The sequence below is a fragment of the Eretmochelys imbricata genome, chromosome 4, assembly GCF_965152235.1.
Source record: "Eretmochelys imbricata isolate rEreImb1 chromosome 4, rEreImb1.hap1, whole genome shotgun sequence".
NCBI classification, from domain to species: domain Eukaryota; kingdom Metazoa; phylum Chordata; order Testudines; family Cheloniidae; genus Eretmochelys; species Eretmochelys imbricata.
The window spans coordinates 84,016,785-84,039,387 of NC_135575.1; the positions used below are offsets into that span (position 1 = coordinate 84,016,785).

General features: G+C 38.2%; 1 protein-coding gene across 8 annotated transcripts in view; it reads right to left on the bottom strand.

The window, feature by feature from the left end:
• Positions 1–22,603, bottom strand: part of SORBS2 (sorbin and SH3 domain containing 2) — a 122,323-nt gene that overhangs the window by 61,043 nt on the left and 38,677 nt on the right. For 3 of the 8 annotated variants that reach the window (XM_077814546.1, XM_077814543.1, XM_077814547.1), the window contains exons 6-9: positions 16,090–16,156; positions 14,897–14,941; positions 13,489–13,675; positions 7,325–7,439 (exon numbers count right to left, since the gene is read on the bottom strand). In XM_077814546.1, the coding sequence (XP_077670672.1) occupies positions 7,325–7,439; positions 13,489–13,675; positions 14,897–14,941; positions 16,090–16,156 (414 nt within the window). Of the gene's footprint in view, positions 1–7,324; positions 7,440–13,488; positions 13,676–14,896; positions 14,942–16,089; positions 16,157–21,901; positions 21,926–22,603 lie in introns of those variants that run through there. The other 5 variants (XM_077814549.1, XM_077814544.1, XM_077814548.1 and 2 more) reach the window with 3 other exon arrangements.

Consider the following 22,603-nt stretch of genomic DNA (forward strand, 5'->3'; position numbering starts at 1 on the left):
CAGAGAAGGGCTACTAGGATGATCCGAGGAATGGGAAACCTGTCTTACAAAAGGAGACTCAAGGAGCTTGGCTTGTTTAGCCTAACCAAAAGAAGGTTGAGGGGAGATATGATTGCTCTCTATAAATATATCAGAGGGATAAATACCGGAGAGGGAGAGGAATTATTTAAGCTCAGTACCAATGTGGACACAAGAACAAATGGATATAAACTGGTCATTGGGAAGTTTAGACTTGAAATTAGGCGAAGGTTTCTAACCATCAGAGAAGTGAACTTTTGGAATAGCCTTCCAAGGGAAGCAGTGGGGGCAAAAGACCTATCTGGCTTTAAGGTTAAACTCGGTAAGTTTATGGAGGAGATTGTATGATGGGATAACATGATTAATTGATCTTTAAATATTCATGATAAATAGGCCCAATGGCCTGTGATGGGATGTTAGATGGGGTGGGATCTGAGTTACTACAGAGAATTCTTTCCTGGGTATCTGGCTGGTGAATCCTGCCCATATGCTCAGGGTTTAGCTGATCGCCATATTTGGGGTCGGGAAGGAATTTTCCTCCAGGGCAGATTGGAAGAGGCCCTGGAGGTTTTTCGCCTTCCTCTGTAGCATGGGGCATGGGTCACTTGCTGGAGGATTCTCTGCTGCTTGAAGTCTTTAAACCACGATTTGAGGACTTCAATAGCTCAGACATAGGTGAGAGGTTTTTCGCAGGAGTGGGTGGGTGAGATTCTGTGGCCTGCGTTGTGCAGGAGGTTGGACTAGATGATCATAATGGTCCCTTCTGACCTTAGTATCTTTGAATCTATGAAAAAGGGACATATGATCACCCTAGGCACAGCGCTATTTTTTTCATGAAAAAGAACGCTGAGGTCTTGACCATTTACAGTAATTAAACATTCCATGGCAGTTTTCTAGCAGAAATTCAGAGGGTTTGATTTAATCACAACAGATCACCAATCTTGATCTGTTGAACAATTAAGAGCACTACTGAACTATCTAGATCTAGGTATTTATAAGATATTCCTATAGCACCTGAGCACTACCCAAGACTACAGATTTATTCTCATAGCACTCCTCAGATGTAGGGGAAATGTTATTCCAGTTTTACAGATGGGGAACTGAAGCCCAGAGATAAATTACTTGCCTATATCACGTACCAGAGAAGGAAGTGACTTCAGATCTCCTGAGTCATACTCTTATACTCCAGTCATAAGATCCTTCATCTCTACAATATTTATAGTTCAATATTACTATGGGCAATCTGCTGTGATTCAATACAACATACCTTCCAAGACTTTAATAGAAAAATTACATTGAATTTGGCTTCGTGAATTGCCCAGTCCAGATTTGCTACTTTATTAGTCTATTTTAGAAGAGCACATTAACTATAGAAGTCTAGTATATGATAACTGAAGAGAGATGAAGACAGTACAAAGGAAAACATCTGAAAAAAATCATGAATGCAGAGAACTAATCAGTAGTACTTCCTACTCTTCAAATTACAATATTTGGACTATTCCATTTTTTGCACACCTTTCTGAAACACACCATGATTCTGAACTAGATAACCTGGGAAAAAAGTAAAAAACTACTGGTTTGTCCTCATTCCCATAGCCTAAGGGCTTGTCTACGCAGTGGGGTAATGTGCTCTGTAGGAGTATGATTGCTAAAGTGCACTTACTGTGCATTAATTGGGCCATGTAGATCCTGCTGGTGCTCTAACACAGTGCTGTTTGAAAGAGTACTATGTTAAGGTGCACTAGGGAACCTTTAGTGCACAACAGGAGAGTCTGCATGGACCAATTAATGCACATCATGTTAGAACGTTTTAGAAAACACACTTCTGTAAAGCACATTACCTCATGGCATAGACAAGCCCTGAGTTACACTATATTTAAGACAGAAGAGCATTTTATATAGATTTTCATACCAAAGAGGGCATTTTCCTTAAAGTCACATTGACATATGGAGTAGCCTAACAGTTGGTTCAGAAATTCACAGAGTTAACATACAGTGAATCAGTGTGTCCTGGATAACAACATTTCCGGCTATACCAACAAAGAAGTCAGTGGTGCTCCTTACAGAAAATGGATCAGTCAGACACTTCGGTTCTATGCTGCATCTCCTGAAACAGGGCGGCCAGAGGGGGCAGTGTGGGGCCACGTATGCCAGCCCAAAGCAGCTTCAGGGATGGTCTTCCAGACTGTTATGACTCACCAGAGCAGCCCATAGGAATTGAGGTGGAGGCCAGAATCTTACCATTCCTTCTCGCCATCCTAAAACATCTTGATTTAAAAACAAACAGAAGGCTGTATTTCTGTTTGTTCAGAGAAAGCTGGAAATGACAGATTTGTCTGGAGTTTCACAGTCTTTGAATTGTTCAGGACACTTATATAATATCCTGCGAAGAATACCATGAGTACACAAAGAAATAGAATAACACGAGGCTTTCTCCATGCAGGTAAGACACATTGTTTTGTTTACATATTCAGCAGCAGAGGGCACCATATTAAACCAAAAGGGCATGGTGCAAGTGGTAGAACTATAGCGAACATGGTTACAAGTTTTTTGTAGCAATCATAGTGAGTTTGCTGGACGCTGAGCTCTTCCTCTTTTCAAGTACTGAATAGAGCTTTGGCCATATGACTCCCACTGACTATAATGGGAATCATTTGTCTGAAAAGTCTGTTTGGGGCTTTGAAAATGTACATCTTAAACTACATCCTGCATTTCCTGTGTTAGGATCGTATAAGGCCAATTGCTTTCACCTGGCTGTCAGTACCCCTCCCCCACTGAACAGATCTTTTTTCTTTGTTCTTCTCACTAGGATTCATAGAAGGGTAAATCTATTTTAACACAAGAAAAGAAATTTTGGTTTTGTCTCCTAAACTAGGTTTGAATAGATCCGGGGTAACAAGGACATGTACATCCAAGAAGAATGCTATTCCCTTTATGACATGCTAGTTAACACAGATAACACTGAATACATTTTTAATTACTTATAGCAGGTTGAGAATTTCTCCCACAATGCATAACGATTTAGGAAGACTCTTTATTCTTGTGGCCTTTACAAAGAGTATTCAGCACAACATTCTATCAATGTATTCAAAACACAGGAAAAATTAATGGACAATATGGACTGCATTTTCAAAAGTGGCTCCTATATTTTCATTTGGAATTTTGCCTGGGTGACTTTGATCTACATAAACATGCATTTACAGGCACAAACCACGTGTATATCTGAAAAATGTGCAGTTAAATAGCTACTGACCCGATTTCCTTGTACAAAAATCCAACATTCTGTGGATGGATATTCAGAGGCAAGGTTGAGGTCTCTTTGGAAATATGGCCAGTGTGTTTATCATGACTTTGTCTTAATTTGCCCCTTCTATTCTTGGTCCCTAAAAGGAATCACTCTACTTGTTTTCTTATGGCTGTTTTGGCTCCAGGTCCATTACAGGTTGGTTAGTTCTTGTGTCTTTGTGACAACAAAGCATCTCTTTAATGAGTTAGAGAGCTGAATTTCTAATTCCAGCTTCAAGGAATTTAAAATAACATTCCTGGTTGATACAAAGGACCATTCCAGTTCAGACGCTGATTTTGTGTGTTCTAATAACAAGCTTGTAAAGTCAGAGCCAAACAAACCTGAACGCTGTAGGTAAAAAATCAGACCCAAATTTCTCCACACAGGCACAAAAAAATTTACGGCTCCTTGCTGTTACTGCTAAAGGACATATAGTAATACTTTTGTATTTCTGTCCATATTAAGATTAATGAGTCCTCTTGCGTATGAAGTCAATGTGAATTTTACATTTAAAACAACTGCAAGATCAGGCCCATTGTAAAAAAGTTCAGACCTGAAATTGATCTAATGTGAAATTATCAAACTCTGGTGTCGCCCTTATATAATATGCATTAAATACCTACTAAAAATCTACCACTTGTCACATCAAACATTTTTATAAGCACCTTTTTGTAGGATCACCAAAAACTTTCTTTGCTGGCTTTATTGCAGATGTAGACTAATACCATGTTCCTAGGCCTGGCATAACATCAGTGATGCTGGTGTACAAATAAGCAAAGAAAATCACCTTTAGTTCCATTAGAAACCTGGGAAAATATATTTGCCAAATGCAAAAGGATTAATTTGGTAGAGAACAAAATTTTAAGTTTGTAAGAGTAAAATAAATCCGAAGTATTAAATACTAATTAACTACCTTATTTTAAATTCATAAGTAAGTGATAATTCTATGTATTTATTAGGCTACTGAATCAGATACTACCTTACCTGGTATTTAGCTGCTGGGAGACTATTCCACAGCCTAATACGTTTCACTGTGAAGATGCTTTTCCTAAAATTCAGTCTTTTATTTTTCTTTAATTTCATTCTGTTGCTCCTAGTTATACTCTCCAAAGCAGCATCCTAAATAATTCCTCTTCCTCCTCATGGTTTATACTCTTCAATATTGGTAGACATCCTCAATAGTCTCTTACCAAGCTATGCATATTCAGTCATTTTATCTTTACTCATAAGCCAATCTGCTCCAATCCCCTTATCATTTTTGTTGCTGTTCTCTGGACTCCCTCAGCTTTGTCAATATCTTTCTTCTAATGTGCCTAGAATTGAAAGCAACATGCCAGGTATGTCACAATAGAGTCACACAGAAAGGACCTATTACCTCCCTCCTTTGTGATGTGAGGCTGCTGCACACATGATGCTGCAGCCTTAAATTGCATTGGCCTTTTTTGTATCCATAGCACATAGCAAATCAGACATGATTTTGTAATCTATCACTCATAAATCTTTTTCAGCATTACTGTTTCCCAGGCTGCTCCCTACCATTCAGTACATGGCTTTTGAATTATTTGTCTGCATACATATTAGTTTGCATTTTTCCAAGATGAATCTCATTTTGTTATTTTCTTCTTATGTTTCTAATCTCTCTAGTTCTCTTTGAAATGGTCACAATTTAGTATCATCTGAAAATTTCACTAGCATTCTGTTCACTTCCTCTTCTAGATCACTGAGGAAGATGTTGAATGATACTGAACCTAACATAGATTTTAGCAGACTTGTCTACTCTCTCAACTTGATACACTGCCATGTATCATTTTCCTTTGTCTAGTTTTTTAGCCAGTATTCAATTGAATTTGCCATGTAAGATTTAATGAATACAGTATACAATGCTTTAATTAAATCTAAATGTATTGTATATTGCATACTGCCTTTCCTTCATCCATTAATATTGTAATTCTGCCAGAAAAGCAATATATTACTTCATGTAACTTAACTTTTATAATCAATAACAGTTACTCAGTGGAAATTTCTAAACTGATGTTATTCTGATAGCTTAGCACTGTGTGAATTTAGAATCTGCTCAAAAGGAAGCCATCTTAGGGGCAGCACACTGTATTTGCTACTGTATTTTACATAAATTCCTCATTACCATTTTGAAAACTGAAATACATAGCATTGAAACGTTCCCCTCCCCTGAATTTATTAATACTGTAGTTACACTGTCACATTTTGAGAACACTTGCTGTGCAAAGAGATGATTGCCTGTAACTACATCAGCCATGTCTGATCTTGCAACCTTTGGAGTAGTTCACTGACTTGCAAAGAGTCTGTATAAGGATTACTTGTGAAAGAAAAGGTTGCACGATTAGGCCCCAAATCCTCCCCATCCAATCAGAAAAGAGGAAAGCTTTTCTACTGGAAAAGCTTATTTTATTTGCTTAAGAAATTTCCAGCAATGGTCAAATATTTTTAGATAAAAAATCTTATTTTCTTAAAATCTTAAAACTTATTTAATCATCTCTCTATTAAAGTTGAAAAATTATATTATCACATTCCTCAGCATTGAAGGCCCAGTATGAAATTACTTATTTATTTTTCATACCAGAAAATCAAATTTATTAGAGATGTGTGTCCTCACATGAAATATCTCTAATTTTCAAAAAGTCAGTTTTTACCTTCAGCCTGCTACCTCTCACTTGCTGAAGACTGTCTTCAACTGAAAAGGTTGGTAAATGACCCTATCCGTAATACAGCCACTGTGATAGAAAAATCACTCAGCAAAAGTATAATTACTTTTTCACAGATTTGTAAATTCAGCTTGACAGTAAAATTACCAACTCTCATAAGTCAGGGACATTTTGGTAAATCATTAGAACTAGTAATTAGTTCAGTCAGTTTAAATGGCCTGTGCTGAAAAGTGAAATTTCCCTTTGAAAGAAAGTCCCAGTTCTGTAAGAGCCCTATTTCATGGAGTCACACAGCTTGCTATAGAAGCTAGTTAACTGGACCCACATTATTACATAAACCATAGAGAAATATGATGAAACAGAGCCATCAGTGCAATTATTTAACATACTGTTGACATACTATATATGCCACAATCCATGCATGCGATACATTTATTTATTTTTCGATTAATAAAATGAGCCCTCTGAATTTATGTATAATAATACTAACATAATAATTATATTATAATGTTATAATACTAATATTATAATACTATGCATAATAATTACATAAACTCCCCCTTAAAACATGACTCCATCAACCATTGCATCTCGCAGAAAAAAGATAACATGATATGCATCAATCTCCATAAATGACGGGGTATTGGAACACTACCAGGGTACAGTAGAAGAGCTGGTTGCATATGCCTTTTCAGTGAATGGAAACTTAAGATTAGTGATAATTTTGCAAGCATTAGATTTTAGCCTTATTAGACATGCTTGTGAGGAATCTCACAACTACAGACATATGGCTCAGAAAACAGCAATAAAAATTTTTTAGTCACAGGTTAGTGTACAGGCAACACAATGTTCTTGAGAGGATACCATTAGGCACATATCCAGAAAACACACTATAGGATTTTTTTTCTGGACTATCTAGTGACTTACCACCACAGGCAGGTGCATAACTCCTATGTTAATCATATGTGTTGATAAAATTATTGTAACCAGGTGACAAACTGAGTGCTGGATATGCATTCAAATTGCAACAAGTAGTTTCCATGAACTTACATCTAACATGTGAAATCTAAAAGGAGGTTAATTTCTCACAGTGATTCTTTGACTTCTTTTTAATGCCAAAGAAGCTAAATTGAACAAGTAAATCAAACCAATCCCAAATTATCTACACAACCATCCAGGAGGATCAAGGCAGAATTTTCCATGTGAGCTGACCAAACTCCAAATACAAAAGTGGATATTCAATACTAACTAGTTATAATTTGCAGTTAAAATAATAAGCACAAATTTAACTCTCACTAAGCCTTTTGTTGTGGGAACACGTTTCATATACACCTCTTACCGGTCTTTCATGTTCAAGAATTGATGACTTTCCCGGCTCATATTCAAAAATACTTCTTGGTTCAGAACGGAATTTGCGGGTATCTACTTTTCTGTCAGGAGGATCCCAGTCATTTCTAAATAACAAACATAAACAGTTGAGTGGGATTGTCTTTTCCACCAACACTGCAGCTCTGTAAAAGGCATATACATATGTCAGCAGTTACACTGCACCATACAACTTGCTCTCTCTTCCCACCCTCAATCATGAAAGTTACAACCAACCTCACCAGGTTCCGCAATGACAGAAAACATGCAGATTTTAGTCTACTGGATGTGGATTTTATTCTACATTTTTAGTACATACTAGAGATAAAATCCTGCTTGTCTTACTCACACAGTTAGTCCATTGACTTCAAGGGGCTATTCACAAGAGGAAAGTGAACAGGATTTGGCCCAAAATGCATGAATAGAATATTAAGACAAAGACATAACCCTCAAAGGGAAGGAATATGAATTAAGCAAAGCTTAGCCCCCGTAACTTACTCCATGTGTCTATGCCTGTGTCTACACTGGCCTTTTTCTTTCTTACTATTGCTAGCACTGGTGCGGCTTTACTGGTGATAGCAATAGTGGAGATGCTAGCGTAATGTTTGTTCCACAGTAAATCTGAAATGTATATAGAAAGGTTTTTATGCATTTGAAATGTACAATAAAAGTAGTAAACATGACTAAATCCCCTCACAATATTATTATAGATATTGATATCAATTATTGATATACATTTCCCACCACTGTTGTTCCATATGTCATAGCAATGGTGGGAGTGGTAATGTAGACAGGATACAACCAGTATTTTTACCACTATACTGGGTGTATCAGCTCTGAGCAGGTTGAGATGACACAGTAGTTAAAATGCTGGTGGCCATCAGAAGCATTTATTGTATCGTACATATAAATCCAGTAAAACTTAAAGATGCTTTAATTGTATAGGTAAATGCTAAATGCTTTAGTCACTGGACAAAGCTTTCACAAATATATACTGATTAAATTACATAGTTAGCAAAATGTTTCATGCTCGATAACTTCAGGAACAATATTTAAAGAAAATAATATAATGGATGCTCTGTATGCTGATCTGTAGCTGTATTCTTCTCACTTGTTTGTGTCCAGATACACTGTTCAACTGGAAGTTTGCTTAATCAAATAAATGATCATTTCAGTTCATCTTTATAAGCTCTTCAGGTCAGGCACCTTGAGTGCAATTCTGGTCCTACTTATTCAATGGGAGTTGACTTCAATAGCACCAAGATTTCATCCATTATCTTCATAACTATAAATTGCCTAGCAGCTTGTTGGTGCTATCCACTAAAAGAAATCACTTGTATTCTATTTTAATTAGTTTCTTATATTGCATCCCTCACCATAATATCTCAGCACTTATTTGGACTACATTTCATTCGTGGTTGTCAGCTAGTTGTTATAATGGCAGGAACTTTCATTTCAGGGCAGTTTTTGCCTTTGCTAGCCTTATTGTATTTAGGATGACTGCAGCCTACGTGTCTTTTTAATTAGAAATGTGGCAAATGGCCCACCAGTAACTCATGGGGAAGAGTCGCTGGTAATTGCTGCATGTGTTCACAGTAAAAGCTAGCAAACCTTGGTAAATTATGTCAGCCTATGTTGCATCATATGATGTGACATAGCTTGAAGTGACCTGACATTAAGCAAAGCACATATCATGTTTTATCATGTGCTTAAAAAAAATATCTACACAGTAGCTTTTCTGTTGAAAGTACACAGCACAGGTATGTTTGCAGGAGCAAGTGCTGGGATTCAGATATCTCTGCTGTTGGATTATTGTACATTTCAAGCAAAGTAAAACCACCTCGTTCACTTACTGTATATTTTAACTGGGAAGAAATTATGGTTTCAGAGCAGAAAATTGAAATTATACCTCCCAAAAGTGTGTTCTGTATAGGCTGCATTTTATTCAAAATAATTCAGAGAATTTAAGTCATTTTAAAGACTAAAAGATGCCATTAAAATTTACATTCATACTCATTTTACTTCATTTACAATTTTTAGCCCTTAAACCCTTATGTGCTGTGACTTCTTCTGTTTAACTGATAATGTGAAGCATACCATATCTTGCCTCCGAGATCCAAAGATGTTATGCATGTGGACCCTAAACCTTCTTAGGTGAGGGTTTAAATGCTTTGGTTTCATAGACAATTAAAAATCTCCTAGTGGCAAGAAAGACTCACTCTTTTAATGCTGGTGCCATGGCTGACTGGTCATGAGTACACAAAGCTAAAGACTTCAGAATTCCCCAATCTGGAGAACTTGGATTTCTTCTGTCAGTCTCGTCATCCACAAGATTAAAATAGAGAGGTGACATATCCAAATTAATGCTGGAATGGTTTCCTCCAAGCAGAATGAATTGCAAGAGACCTTGGTTCCTGGCTCCTAAAAGGATCTTCACTCTATCTGGCCAGGTGGCAGGACTATCACCGCAACTCCAGAATTTGGGTAGAGGTAAGCGGTTCTCTGTACGGCATGCTAACAAAAGCCTTTGTGAGGCACCTACACTGTAATCGCTAGTAGCGGTTCTTATCCTGCCCTGGCCAACCAGACCATGGCAACAGCCATCAAGCTTAAACAATGTATCCAGTTCTGGAAAAACTAAGGCCCTAAGGTACAGAAGACAGACAGGAAAGCAAAAGCAATTTATTTTCACCTGATATAAGACATTTCTTAAAACAGAAACCAAACCAATTAAACTTGGGTCCAAGTGCTTACTCCTGAGTGGTTCATTCGCGCTATTAGAATCATTATTATATGATCATAGAATATTACAATATTATGAGATTAAAATACATTACATTCTACTCTTTGCTCACACTGATAATAGAGTAAAACAAATTAGTTATCTTTTAGAAAGTATTTATATACAGGTATTTTGAAAAGCTGCAATGATAGGATCAATTGGTTGAATGTTCAAAAGCTCCTAATTTTCTTTTCCTACAATACATTCAGTAGATTACTAAGGGATTTTTTGTTTGATTGTTGTTTTTCAAATTCAGTGTCTGATAAAGTTTATTATTCATTGAATAGCATTCCTTTTATAGATATAAAAGACATTTCCTGCTATCAACAAGACAGAATGGGCCAAATTCTGCTCTCATTTATATGGTGCATCCAAGATACTGGAGGTTGCATCCATAACTTGGAGCAGAATTTGGCGCATTTTGTTTTCTTAAAACGCATTGCTGTTAATATTTAGAAACAGTTAATGTAAAACTGGATTTTGAAATAGTACTTGCAACTGTGCTGAAATTTCTAGGGTCTGCATGTATGAAAATAAAAAGTTTGCTCCAGCACTGGAACTTGTAATTGCAATAAATAGTACAGCACTTTTCATTTAATCTGATCTTCTTTGACTAAAGGGAGAGGGGATTCTTTCCTGAACTAACAGAATTTAGCTCTTGGGGGGGCTGAATATTAATTCCAACACTATGATTTGTGCTACTGCAGCAAGAGAGGCAGGAAAATGGGGAGAAAATGCCCAAGTCCCTTCAATCTGAAACCCTTCTTCTGCTTCAAAAGAAGAGATAGGGAAAGGGGGAGGAGGATATGGAATTTTCCTCATCATGTCTCCAAAGATGTGCCCCACAAACATCTCAGATGGGTTCACACAGCTTGTACTATGGGGCTAAAAACAGCCATGTAGACATTTGGGTTTGGGCTGGACCTCTGAGTCCCACCCATCTCACCTGGTTTCAGGACCCAAGCTCCAGCCTGAATGGGAACATCTACAAAGCTGTTTTTAGTGCTGCAGTGTGAGCCTGGTGAGCCAGAGTCTGTAGACCCAGGCTCTTAGACTTGCCACCACTGGTGATTTTTTGGAGTGCAGATGTACCCAAGGTCTCAAACTACTTTTATGCATCAGCACAAAGTCATAGTGAGAAATGGTCACTACAGCTTGGATCATTCTGAAATACAGGAGGCAGGTCAGTTCCATGGAAAAGAATGGATGTTCAATATGCTTTATAAGGTATCATTTGCACAAGACTTCCTAGGCTCCTTAAATACCAGTGCCAGACAAGACAGCATCAAGCATGGTGCCCACACTGGAACAATAACATCATTTAATATCTGAATGCCCCATTGAGTCATGGCCTTGTTCTCATAAGAACATAAGAATGCCATACTGGATCAAACCAATGGTCCATCCAGCCCAGTGTCTTGTCTTCCGACAGTGGCCAATGCCAGGTGCTTCACAGGGAATGAACAGAAAACGGCAGTTTATCAGATGATCCAGTCCCAGCTTCTGGCAGTCAGAGGTTTAGAGCATGGGGTTGTGTCCATGATCATCATGGCTAACAGCCATTGATGGATCTATCCTCCATGAATTTATCTCATTCTTTTTGAACCCGGTTATAGTTTTGGCCTTCACAACATCCCCCGGCAATGAGTTCCACAGGCTGACTGGGCGTTATGTGAATAAATACTTCCTTATGTTTGTTTTAAAGCTACTGCCCATCGGGTGACCCCTGGTTCTTGTGTTGTGTGAAGGGATAAATAACACTTCCTTATTCAATTTTTTAATACCATTCATGATTTCATAGACCTCTATCATATACCTCCTTAGTTATCTCTTTTCTAAGATGAACAGTTCTAGTCATTTAATCTCTCCTCATATGAAAGCAGTTCCATACCCCAATTTTTGTTGCCCTTCTTTGTACTTTTTTCAATTCAAATACATCTTTTTTGAGATAGGGCAACCAGATCTGCAAACTGTATTAAAGGTGTGGGCATATCATGGATTTATAGTGGTATTATGATATTTTCTGTCTTATTATCTATCCCTTTCCTAATAATTCCTAACATTGTTAGCTTTTTTGACTGCCGCTGCAAATTGAGCAGAAGTTTTCAGAGAACTATCTACAATGAATCCAAGATCTCTTTCCTGAGTGATAACAGCTAATTTAGACCCCATCATTTTCTATGTATAATTGGGATTATGTTTTCCAATATGCATTACTTTGCATTTATCAACACTGAATTTCATCTGCCATTTTTTTGCCCAGTCACCTCGTTTTGAGATCCCTTTGTAACTCTTCAGTCAGCTTTGGACTTAACTATAATACATTTATTTTGTATCATCTGCAAACTTTGACACCTCTGGCGTCTTTTTTAAAAACCAGAGTTACATTAGCTATCCTCTAGTCATCTGGTAGAGAGGAAATATGTACACTATCACAGTTAGCAGTTCTGCAATTTCATATTTAATTTCCTTCAGAACTCTTGGGTGAATAACTTCTGGTCTGGTGACTTATGACTGTTTCATTTATCAATTTGTTCCAAAACCTCTTCTCTTGACACCTCAATCTGGGGCAGCGCCTTAGATTTGTCACCTAAAAAGAATGGCTTAAGTGTGGAAATATAAAAATTGTCAATATTTAGTCATCTTCCTTCATGTAATGTAATTGAATGGGACTCATTTTCAGTTGACTATTTCTCTTCAGTTTCTGCCTGTACTTTATCAACTTCTATCCAGTCCTATTTACTAGGATACAGGATATCCCCTTTAATAAATCCCTTCCTAAGGAGTGTCTCTGTCTGATTCATGTGAGCCCTCTACAACCTTTTTAATTTTACATGCCAGTAATCTGGTTTCATTTTGGTTTAGATGGAGCCCATCCTTCCTGTACAGGCTGCTCCTTTCCAAAAAGGTTCCACAGTTCCTAATAAACCTAAATCCCTCCTCCAAACACCATCATCTCATCCACACATTGAGATAATGCAATTTTTCTGCCTCTCTAACTGAGCCTGCGGGTGGAACTGGAAACGTTTCAGAGAATGCTATCATGGAGGTCCTGGACTTTAATCTCTTACCTAGTAGACTAAACTTGGCTTCCAGGACCTCTATCCTCCTTTTCCTATGTCACTGGTACCTAAATGTACCACGACCACTGGCACCTACCCGGCACTGCATATACGTCTATCTATATGTCTCAAGAGGACCGCAACCTTTGTATCTGCCAGGCAATTCACCATGCAGTTCTCCCGATGATCACAAACCCAACTGTCTCATGCTACTTCTACAGCCATTACTTTTATTAGTTGATTACAATTTGTATTTACTATAGACTGTTTCCCCCTCCCAGTAAATCTGCTTACTTTTCTAGTGTAGACCTCTCTCTTGGACGAAGTGGTGGGACCGGAGGTGGTACATGTGGAGGAGGTATCGGGGAGGAGACCTTAAAGGCATCAGTGCCATTGTCAGAAATACTTTTAGACAATGGTCTGTATGTCTGTGTCTTTGCAGCAGGGTGTGGCTGAGTGGGGAGGGATGGGCTGTAGCTACCTAAAGTAAAACAGAACATAGAAACAACCAAAATGCATCTCAGTAAAACACCAAACATTCATTTAACAAATCTGGGACGTCGAAACCTTGTAAGTTTTAGAAACACATCGGTGAGTATTGTGTGCATTTTCAAATAATTATTATAGAACTATATATGGCCCCTCTTACCTGCCCCACCCCCAGAGGCTCAGGACATTACATGGGAATTAATCACCAGCTGGGGGGAGATAATGTCTGAGGTGCAATTAACTGCAACCTGTTATTAGTCCCTCAGAACTGTCCTGCCCTCAGCTGTTATTGGTGTCATAGGCTGAGAAGGAAAAAGAAATAGACACGCCTTTTTCATTCTTTTTAATGAATGTTCTTTGGGTTTGTATGTAAGAGCATCTCTACATAATTAGATTTGTGGACAATTACCCAGACAAATGTCTTGGCTAAGCTCTCAAGAGTCCATTTGGGTCATGAACCTTGGATATACACACATATTCTTGATAACACATAAAATATCAGCATGGGAGCCCCATTGAAAGCAATATGAAAATTTAAATTAAAGAACTCTTAAAAGTGCTTTTTGCATAACATACAATACTTTGTGTGTGTAAATTTCATTCACATGATAAGGAGTTTTTGTTGTAGTAAAATATCTCTGCAGTATGATTCCTGTCTTCTGAAAGATTTGAAATTTATATATCTGTTATAGGAATAATATATTACCTTTTTAGTGCTAAATAATGTCAATTCCAGTACGAAAAATTAATAAGATAACAAAATAGAAGCATCATAATTTGGTATTCTTAATGTAGTATAATCTAAAAATATGGCAGTTGTATACAACATACTGCACCGTGCTTATCTTCATCTGTATATGTATTTACAGTTAACACTTTCATACTGCACTTTACTCTTTAGTTTAATATTCAAGACTCAAACTGTTCACTATCATTAGTGAGAATAAATATAATTTAGTCAGAGATTACAACATTACAGTATATCCCATCTGCACTACATGTCTGATTAATTCTGTAGTAAAAAAGAAACCAAAATGAGGCTTTGCCACATTTGGTGAACAAAGACACAAACATGCACAAACAGAAATAAAAAAGAATGATGAAATTTTGTTTGTTACACAAACTTAATAAGAGCAGGCCTAAGTGGTTAGCTACCACTGTTGCTTGCTAACACTAACAAAAGACTCATTGGAAGTGAGGGAATAACTCCTACCAGTATTATATGCATATGCAGCATTATACATGTCTGTGCCGTCGTCTATAAAGAGAAATATATATGTTACAGTAGTGCAATAGCTTTCAGTATATCATAGTAAGCAGCTTTGTCTTTGCAAATACAAACAGAAGATCAGTAGGCAATCAGCTCTCACCCCTCGTATTTTCTGGAGTCTGTCTTTGCCCTTTACACTTATCACAGGCTATTTTTATCTTCCTATCTGAATGGCATATTGTTGCCATGACACCAGATTGCACAGTTACTGGTTCACCCCAAATTGTGAGTTATACTCATTCTTTTCTATTCAACCCCCATCTCATCCCAGCCATTCCCTCTCCTCTCTCTTTCCCCTTATTACAGGACAGCAACGTATCATTCCTACTATGAAAAGCAACTTCTTACATCTAGCAATGCTGTCCAGTGGCTAGAGCAGGGGACTGGGAGACATAATTTTGGTCTTTTTCCATTCTTGATCCTGCATTGATGTTGTTTATGACCGCAAGCAAATCAACCTAGCTACATCAATTTCCCAATCAGTAAAATTGGAATAATATCAACTCCCTCCCTCATTGAGGTATAATGAAGCATAATTATTGTTGTAAAGTGCCTTGACATCCTTGGATAAAAGGGAGAGTAAGCAAAAATATGATATTAATAAGACTAATCATATGTCAGAGGCTCCTTTTCTTCAAAAAATAATTTATTTAGAAATTAATAGGAGGAGAGAGGAAAATAAGTGAAGGCAGCATATTTTCTCATTCAGTAGGCCTCATTGTTCTAGCACATAGGAGCTCTGTAACAGAAGGTAGCAATGACCACGCTGTACCCAGCCAAGTCCTGGTCACTCAGACTGAAGATGGGTACAGGCAATGTTTCTTGCTGCTCAGAACATCTCACTGACCTCTTGTGCTGTACATGATCAGATAGGCTTTTCTCCTTTATTTTTCGTTAGTATTAAAAATAAATCCATCAGAAAAGTACATAGCCGTTTGCTGGAAAAACATTTCTGCGTAATAACGTTCATCACATTGACTTAGCTTGGAGAAATTCCCATTGGGCTCTTTTCAATATCTACAAGTCAGTGATCATAAGCTTTGTTATTATCAGAGAGCAAGCCACCAGAATGCAGGGAAAGTGCATTTCTTAATGCTACGAAGAGTTATGTAACAAATAGAAAAATGTATACTTACCAGGCTTGTGAACCATATGGATTTGCTTGAACATTGTCTTATACCAATCCTTTGGCCGGTCAACTGTCTAAATAAAATACAGTTTACAACAATTAGCTAAAGAAACAAAAAGATCAGTGGTGTCATGTTAGATCAAATTCATCTCCACTGTAATTCCACTGATTTGTAAAGAGATTCAGTAGGGATGAATTTGGCCCATTGTGGTCAGTCCCTTATTGATCCCTCCCATACACACACTTTCTTATTCACTGTACAGCTGCAAGGTTTCCTATGAATCTTTGACTCAGCCCTAAATATCTTTTGGAGTTTGGAATCTGCTCCTGGATACAAAGACAGTATTTAAGAATATAGGAATTGCCATTCCAGATCAGTGGTCCATCTATTTAATGCCCTGCCTCTGACAGTGGCCAGTACCAGATGCTTTATAGGTAAGGCCCTACCAAATTCACATCGTGAAAAATGCATCACGGACCGTGAAATCTGGTCTTTTGTGAACTCCTACCCTATATTATACAGATTTCACCCTATATTATACAGGTTTCTCAAAGTGGGGGTCCTGACCCAAAAGAGGACCACAGGGGGGTTGCAAGGTTTTTGAAGGGGGGGGGCTGCAGCATTGCCACCCTTACTTCTGTGCTGCCTTTAGAGCTGGGTGGCTGGAGAGTGACGGCTGCTGGCCAGGCGCCCAGCTCTGAAGGAAGCACTCTGCCAGCAGCAGTGCAGAAGTAAGGGTGGCAATACCATATTATGCCATCCTTACTTCTGCGATGCTGCTAGGGACGGTGCTGCCCTTGGAGCTGGGCTCCCGGCTGGCAGCCACCGCTCTCCGGTAGCCTAGTTTTGAAGACAGAGGAGCCACCACTAGCATCGCAGAAGTAAAAGCAGCAATATCAAGACCCCCCTATAATAATCTTGTGACCCCCCATTCCCACAAACCCCTTTTGGGGCAGGACCCCTACAGGGACAACAATGTGAAATTTCAGATTTAAATATCTGAAATAATTAAATTTACAATTTTTAAAATCCTATCACCATGAAATTAACCAAAATGGGCCGTGAATTTGTTAGTGCCCTATTTCTAGGAAAGTGCAAGAAACCTAACAGTAGGCAATTACCAGCCCACAGGAAACATTTCTTCCTAAGTCCAGGCAGTTAGTGGTGAACATGAAATTATCTTAAAATAAAATTGCTACTGAATACAGCTGTGGAAATTTTCATTACCTGTATAAACATCTTTTTTTAATGCTACTAGGAATTTGACCTTCATGACATATCGTGGCAATGAGTTCCATATGTTACTATTTTTACATAATGCATAATTATTTCCTTTTATCAGTTTTACATTTGTTGCCCTGGTCCTTGTATCAGGAGAAAGGATAAGCAGGAACATTCAATTTACCTTCTGAATACCACTCATTATTTGATACACCTCTCTGACGTTTCCTCTCATTCTTTCCTCTGAAAACACTGGGACTATTCAGTTTCCAATCTTTTTTCTTATGGAAATTTCTCCAGACTTCTAACTACTTTCACCATCCATCTTTGAACCCCTTCTATTTCTGCAATATCTTTTTTGAGATAGGATGACCAGAACTGAAACAGTATTGTAGGTGAGGAGAGCTCACTGATTTATATAATAGCAAAATAACATTTTCAAGATTATTTTCTATCCTGTTCTTTTTATATCCTAGCATTTTGTTTGCTTTTGGTGACCACTGCTGAGCAGTGAGCAGAGCTTCCTATTCAGATGTCCGCAATGAAGCCCACATTGTTAGATGAGTGGTGATAATTAATTTGGAGCCTCACAAAAGTTCACTATATACCTTGCAATGTGCATTACTTTCATTTGCCATTGTTGAATTTTATCTGTTACCATGCTGCCCATTCACATTCACCCGCTGAAGTTCCCCAAAGTCTTCTCTAGTCCAAATTAACCTACATAATTTGGACATCTGAATATTTATCACCTCACTGTTCACCATCTTTTTAAAGTCACTAATAAATATTTTAAAACAGCAGTTTGCTTACTTATGTTAAAAGAGGCACTTTTTTGTTGTTTTAAATGCTCCTTGCTATAGTCATTACCTTATATTTAACTCCTCTAATTTGTTAACCCCTAAAACTGCACTTTGAGGAGCTATAATTGTAAGTAACCGGACAGAAACTACTCCCTATCACAAAGCTTATCTGCAAGACTTTTTGTGAAAAAAATATTAGGTCTCACAAAATTGCTAATTGCTAATTGCTAACTCACAGGGATTAATTCTGATCTTGTTAACATTAATTCCCCAGGGTTGGTTATATCTCTGTACTTGCAAGACTCTGGGGAGGGATAATTGAGCTTGATTTATGAAGAAGCCAATGGACTCATGCCACCAACATCTCCCTGCTTGTACTGGGCCAGAAATGATCCTCCAACTGAGTTTGAACAGATGGTGGTGAAAATCTATGGGAATTAATGCAAAAGTGTCACCATTCATCATTATGGTTATGTCCTCACAGTTTGCCAGAGAATGAAGGTGCATAGATGTCCCCAGGCCCAGTTCCCTTGCTGACAGTCACATCCCCTCCAAATCTATGGAAATCCAATCATGCAGAATACATGTGGAGAGGCTTTCATGGGGCCAGGAGGGTGGGGGGGCGGGAGGGGGGGGAGAACGGGACAGGACATGACATCATATCATTAAGTTTCAGTTCTCCTCTCCCAAACATGTTTTTGTTTACTTGAACAGGTTTTGCCCTTCAATTCTCTGACCCTATGTTTTGGGAAATATTAAATGAGTTAAGGAGGGATAAATCAATTTTTTAAAATATAGTATTTCAATTTACATTAGCTAACTCCACAAGCCATGCATTACACTGCAAATTATCCAAGTTCACCCATGCATCTGGTCATTTTAGATACCATGCTGATTCACATGCACTGCATTTATTACAATTAAATGGTGAGACACAGTTATTATATTTGAATGAATAATCAAGGAAAAGATAGTAAAAAAGAAAAGAAAAATCTGCAAGTAGTACTTGGGAGACTCTGTAATCATTTTCAGTGTTGTAACAATCCATCAGAAAGCGCACAGTTAAAGCAGGCATTTATGATTCTCAGTGGAGCTTTTTTCATTTTGCCCTACATTCTATTTCACGTATGAAGCAACCCATAATTAAACAGTGCTTTGTGTTAAAATGTTTCCTAATTATCAGTGAGTAAAATCCATTAAAAGAAATCAGTTCTAGCTGGAATGTTCCATCATTGCGTAAGTGAAGGAAATCTGGTCAGACTGCATTTTGTTATTTACACACAAAAGAAAGGCCTCTTTAGTATACAGAATAATTTGATAGTTAACTGTGAAACAATTATTTTGGATACTGTGGATAAAAAATATGCAGTCACACTGCATTTTAGTGACTTTTTTTTTGGTTAGAACCATAGTAATGGTATTTAAATTTAGTGATGTCTAGTACAGTACCACTTTAATTTCTGCTTGTGGATACAGTTGATACTGCACATATTATATTTATTACTGTATTTAGGAAAATAGCCTAATTCACTTACTGCTTGATTTAAAAGTTCTGTTTCTTACTGATATGGAAACATTACATTTTGTGTTTGTAAATTCTTATTCCCAAATATTGGTATATTATAGAAGCTGAAGAACCAGAGATCTCCAACAACATAGCTAATGCTCAAATTTGAGGACATACATGATTAGATTCTTACAGTTATCTTGTTTTTCCTCATCCTCAAAGATTCAAACGCTTAGCAATAACACAGTATAGATACTATTTTGCTCCCAAACTAGCTGGATAATTTGAAAACTGGATTAAAATCACAGCTGACAATTTGACGGAAAACTCAACTTCCAAAGTTCCAAACTTCCAAAGTCTAAGTTTTTCTGCCCTGGCACTTCAAAATGCCGGGGGCTATACTGGTAGTTTGGTCGTATTGCAGTACCTTAACATGCAAGGGTCTGAGTGCCAGAATTTGGCTTACTCCCATGCTTCCTGGTTTGGCAGGGGCTGAAATACTATCAAGGCAACAAACTCTGATGTTGGGAGTAAGGAGAGCTTTGCAGTGATTGCTTCCAGTTTGAGAGACAGAAATGTGAAGGATGGATTTTGAAGACAGCTTCATCCAGCCTTTCTTGGCAGGACAGCACTGAGCTTTGAGGACTGGGGGCATAAAGGGAAAACGGGAGGAGATCATCAGCACTACATTCTGCAAAAAGTTTGTTTCTAAACCCTCATTTGAAAGCCTCTCTTTGTGCAGCACAGTGTCTCAATATACAATAGTTATGTTATTTACAATGAGGTGCAGTAGCTGAGCAGTTAAGGGGCTTGAGTACAATCCTGGAGGTTGTGGGTTCAAACTCACACTGAAAGACTTCCTCAAGTTCACCCAGCTACAAAATGGATACCTGATCCATAGGGTTAGAGAGATAAGGTGGGTGAGATAATATTTTTATTGGACAACTTCTAACCACAGAGTTAAGAAAGTCAAAGACGGCTGGATGCAAGGCTAGTCACTTAACTCCCTCGTGTACTGTTAGCTTTGGAAACAGATACAGACGCACATTAAACCACATCAGCGTGATGAGCCATCTGTGGCTTGGGGCAGACTTTTTTAACGTTATCTATTACACTGGAACTCATGTTTACTGCACTCTGCAGGCAGCTGTCTTTTTAATCTGTAGAAGAAACTCTGAAACTTTCATTGTACTGCTGAGATAAGCTGAACTGAAACATCCAGGTCCCTCCACCAGAAGACTGAAGGGCAAGCTGGATATTTGGGTGCCCAATGACCCTTGGAAAACAGAGCAAGTGCTACTCTCCTGTTTTCCCTTGTTCACTGAAAAGGCTGCCGTGGCACTTCTGTATGTTCCTGGATGGTGCTGCATTTCTGAGGGATGGGATGGTGCAGGACGTTTGCTGACACCACCACCACCTGCATTCTCTCACTGCTGGGATATGCTCAGATCTACACATCACCCTCAGTTTCTTTAAAGTGTATATTCAGATCAGTACCTTGAGAACTGACTCTCATTTCCAGCTAACTCCTGTGGGGTGTGAGGGAAGTGACAGCACACACACACACACTCTCTCACTCTCTTATTTACATGGTATATTCCTAGCAGACCGCAACTTTTAACTCACTCGGGTCATGAGACTCATTTACATAACAGTAATATTACAAGCTGCATAAGTTTTTGATGCAGCAGCACAGAGCTGAAAAGAAAGCAATCCCAAACTTGAAAAAAAAAAGTCCAAATGGCATACATGAGTTTCAGAGAAAATCTTAAGAGCCTGAGACTATCAGATCTGGAAGTCAAATACACTGTTGGCAGCTTGCCAGCCACATTAAATACACTTGGGGGATTTCAGTTATACTCTTATATAATTAATATCCACCTTACGGAATCAGTCTGCTAGTCTTAAAAAAAGCACAACAAAACAATAACTTCCTACACAAAAGGCAGGGCTGTCTGCTTAGTAGGGATGGGAAGCTATAGCTTGGCTCTAATGCGAGTTACTCATTTTTTAAAAGCTTTCTATTGTATCATTTGTATATGCCGAAATCAAAGGAAAGGAAAGCAAGAAATGCTAGAGTTTCCTCCTCCCCCTTACACAAAATATCCCAGTCTTACCACTTATTCTGAAATCTTTCCTATTGCTTTTCTCCATCAATTCCTGTTTTCCCCCTAATTTTTCAATCCGGTGAAGCAGCTCTTGGCAATTACACAACCCCATATGTCGGTGTTGGCAGGCAAAGTATATCCAATAGCTGCTACATCCGTGCACTTCACAAAGATTTCACCTGCAAGGGCTCTGCTGCTTTCATCCTGGCTCCCACTCTTCTTACTCTCTCCGTCTAGCACAACACCTCTCCTCCAGCCAGGAAGGCCAGTGAGCTGCTCCTTTGTAGACTCACTGCTACTGTCTGGACCAGCCAGAAGGGGCTGCCCTGACAGCAGTGTGGAAAGAATGCTTCAGCATAGTAAAAACAAAACCATTCCGTCTGACATCCTGGGACAGCTCAAGCAGTGATTAGTGGCAAGTCATCAAACCTGGACTAATGACAATGAAAGGGTTTCCATGCTGCTCATTTAAAGATTGTGGAAAAGCATGGTGGGTCATGATGCATTTCACTGGGATAGTGGTCAAAGGGGTTATTACTGGATCAAGTCTGTTAATTTCAATACAGGAGCCATAGGGAAAAAATAGGCACCTGAGGTTTATTTGCTAATCGCAAAAATTAGCCAACTTTGCAGGTTTAGAATGACAAGACAGACAGAAAATGAAATTACAGCGTAACACCACAAAGGGCAGGGAAAATAATAGAAACAAGAACGAAAACTGCAGTTCTGACTATTTATAATGAAACTAGAACTATGAGGTTGCCCAGTTATGCTTCCTGCAACACACAGTATTATATTCATGAGCCTTCTGATTACACATACTCTATTCCACATTATATAAGACTAGAAGAATGTGAAAAACCCATTACTAACAATCAGTT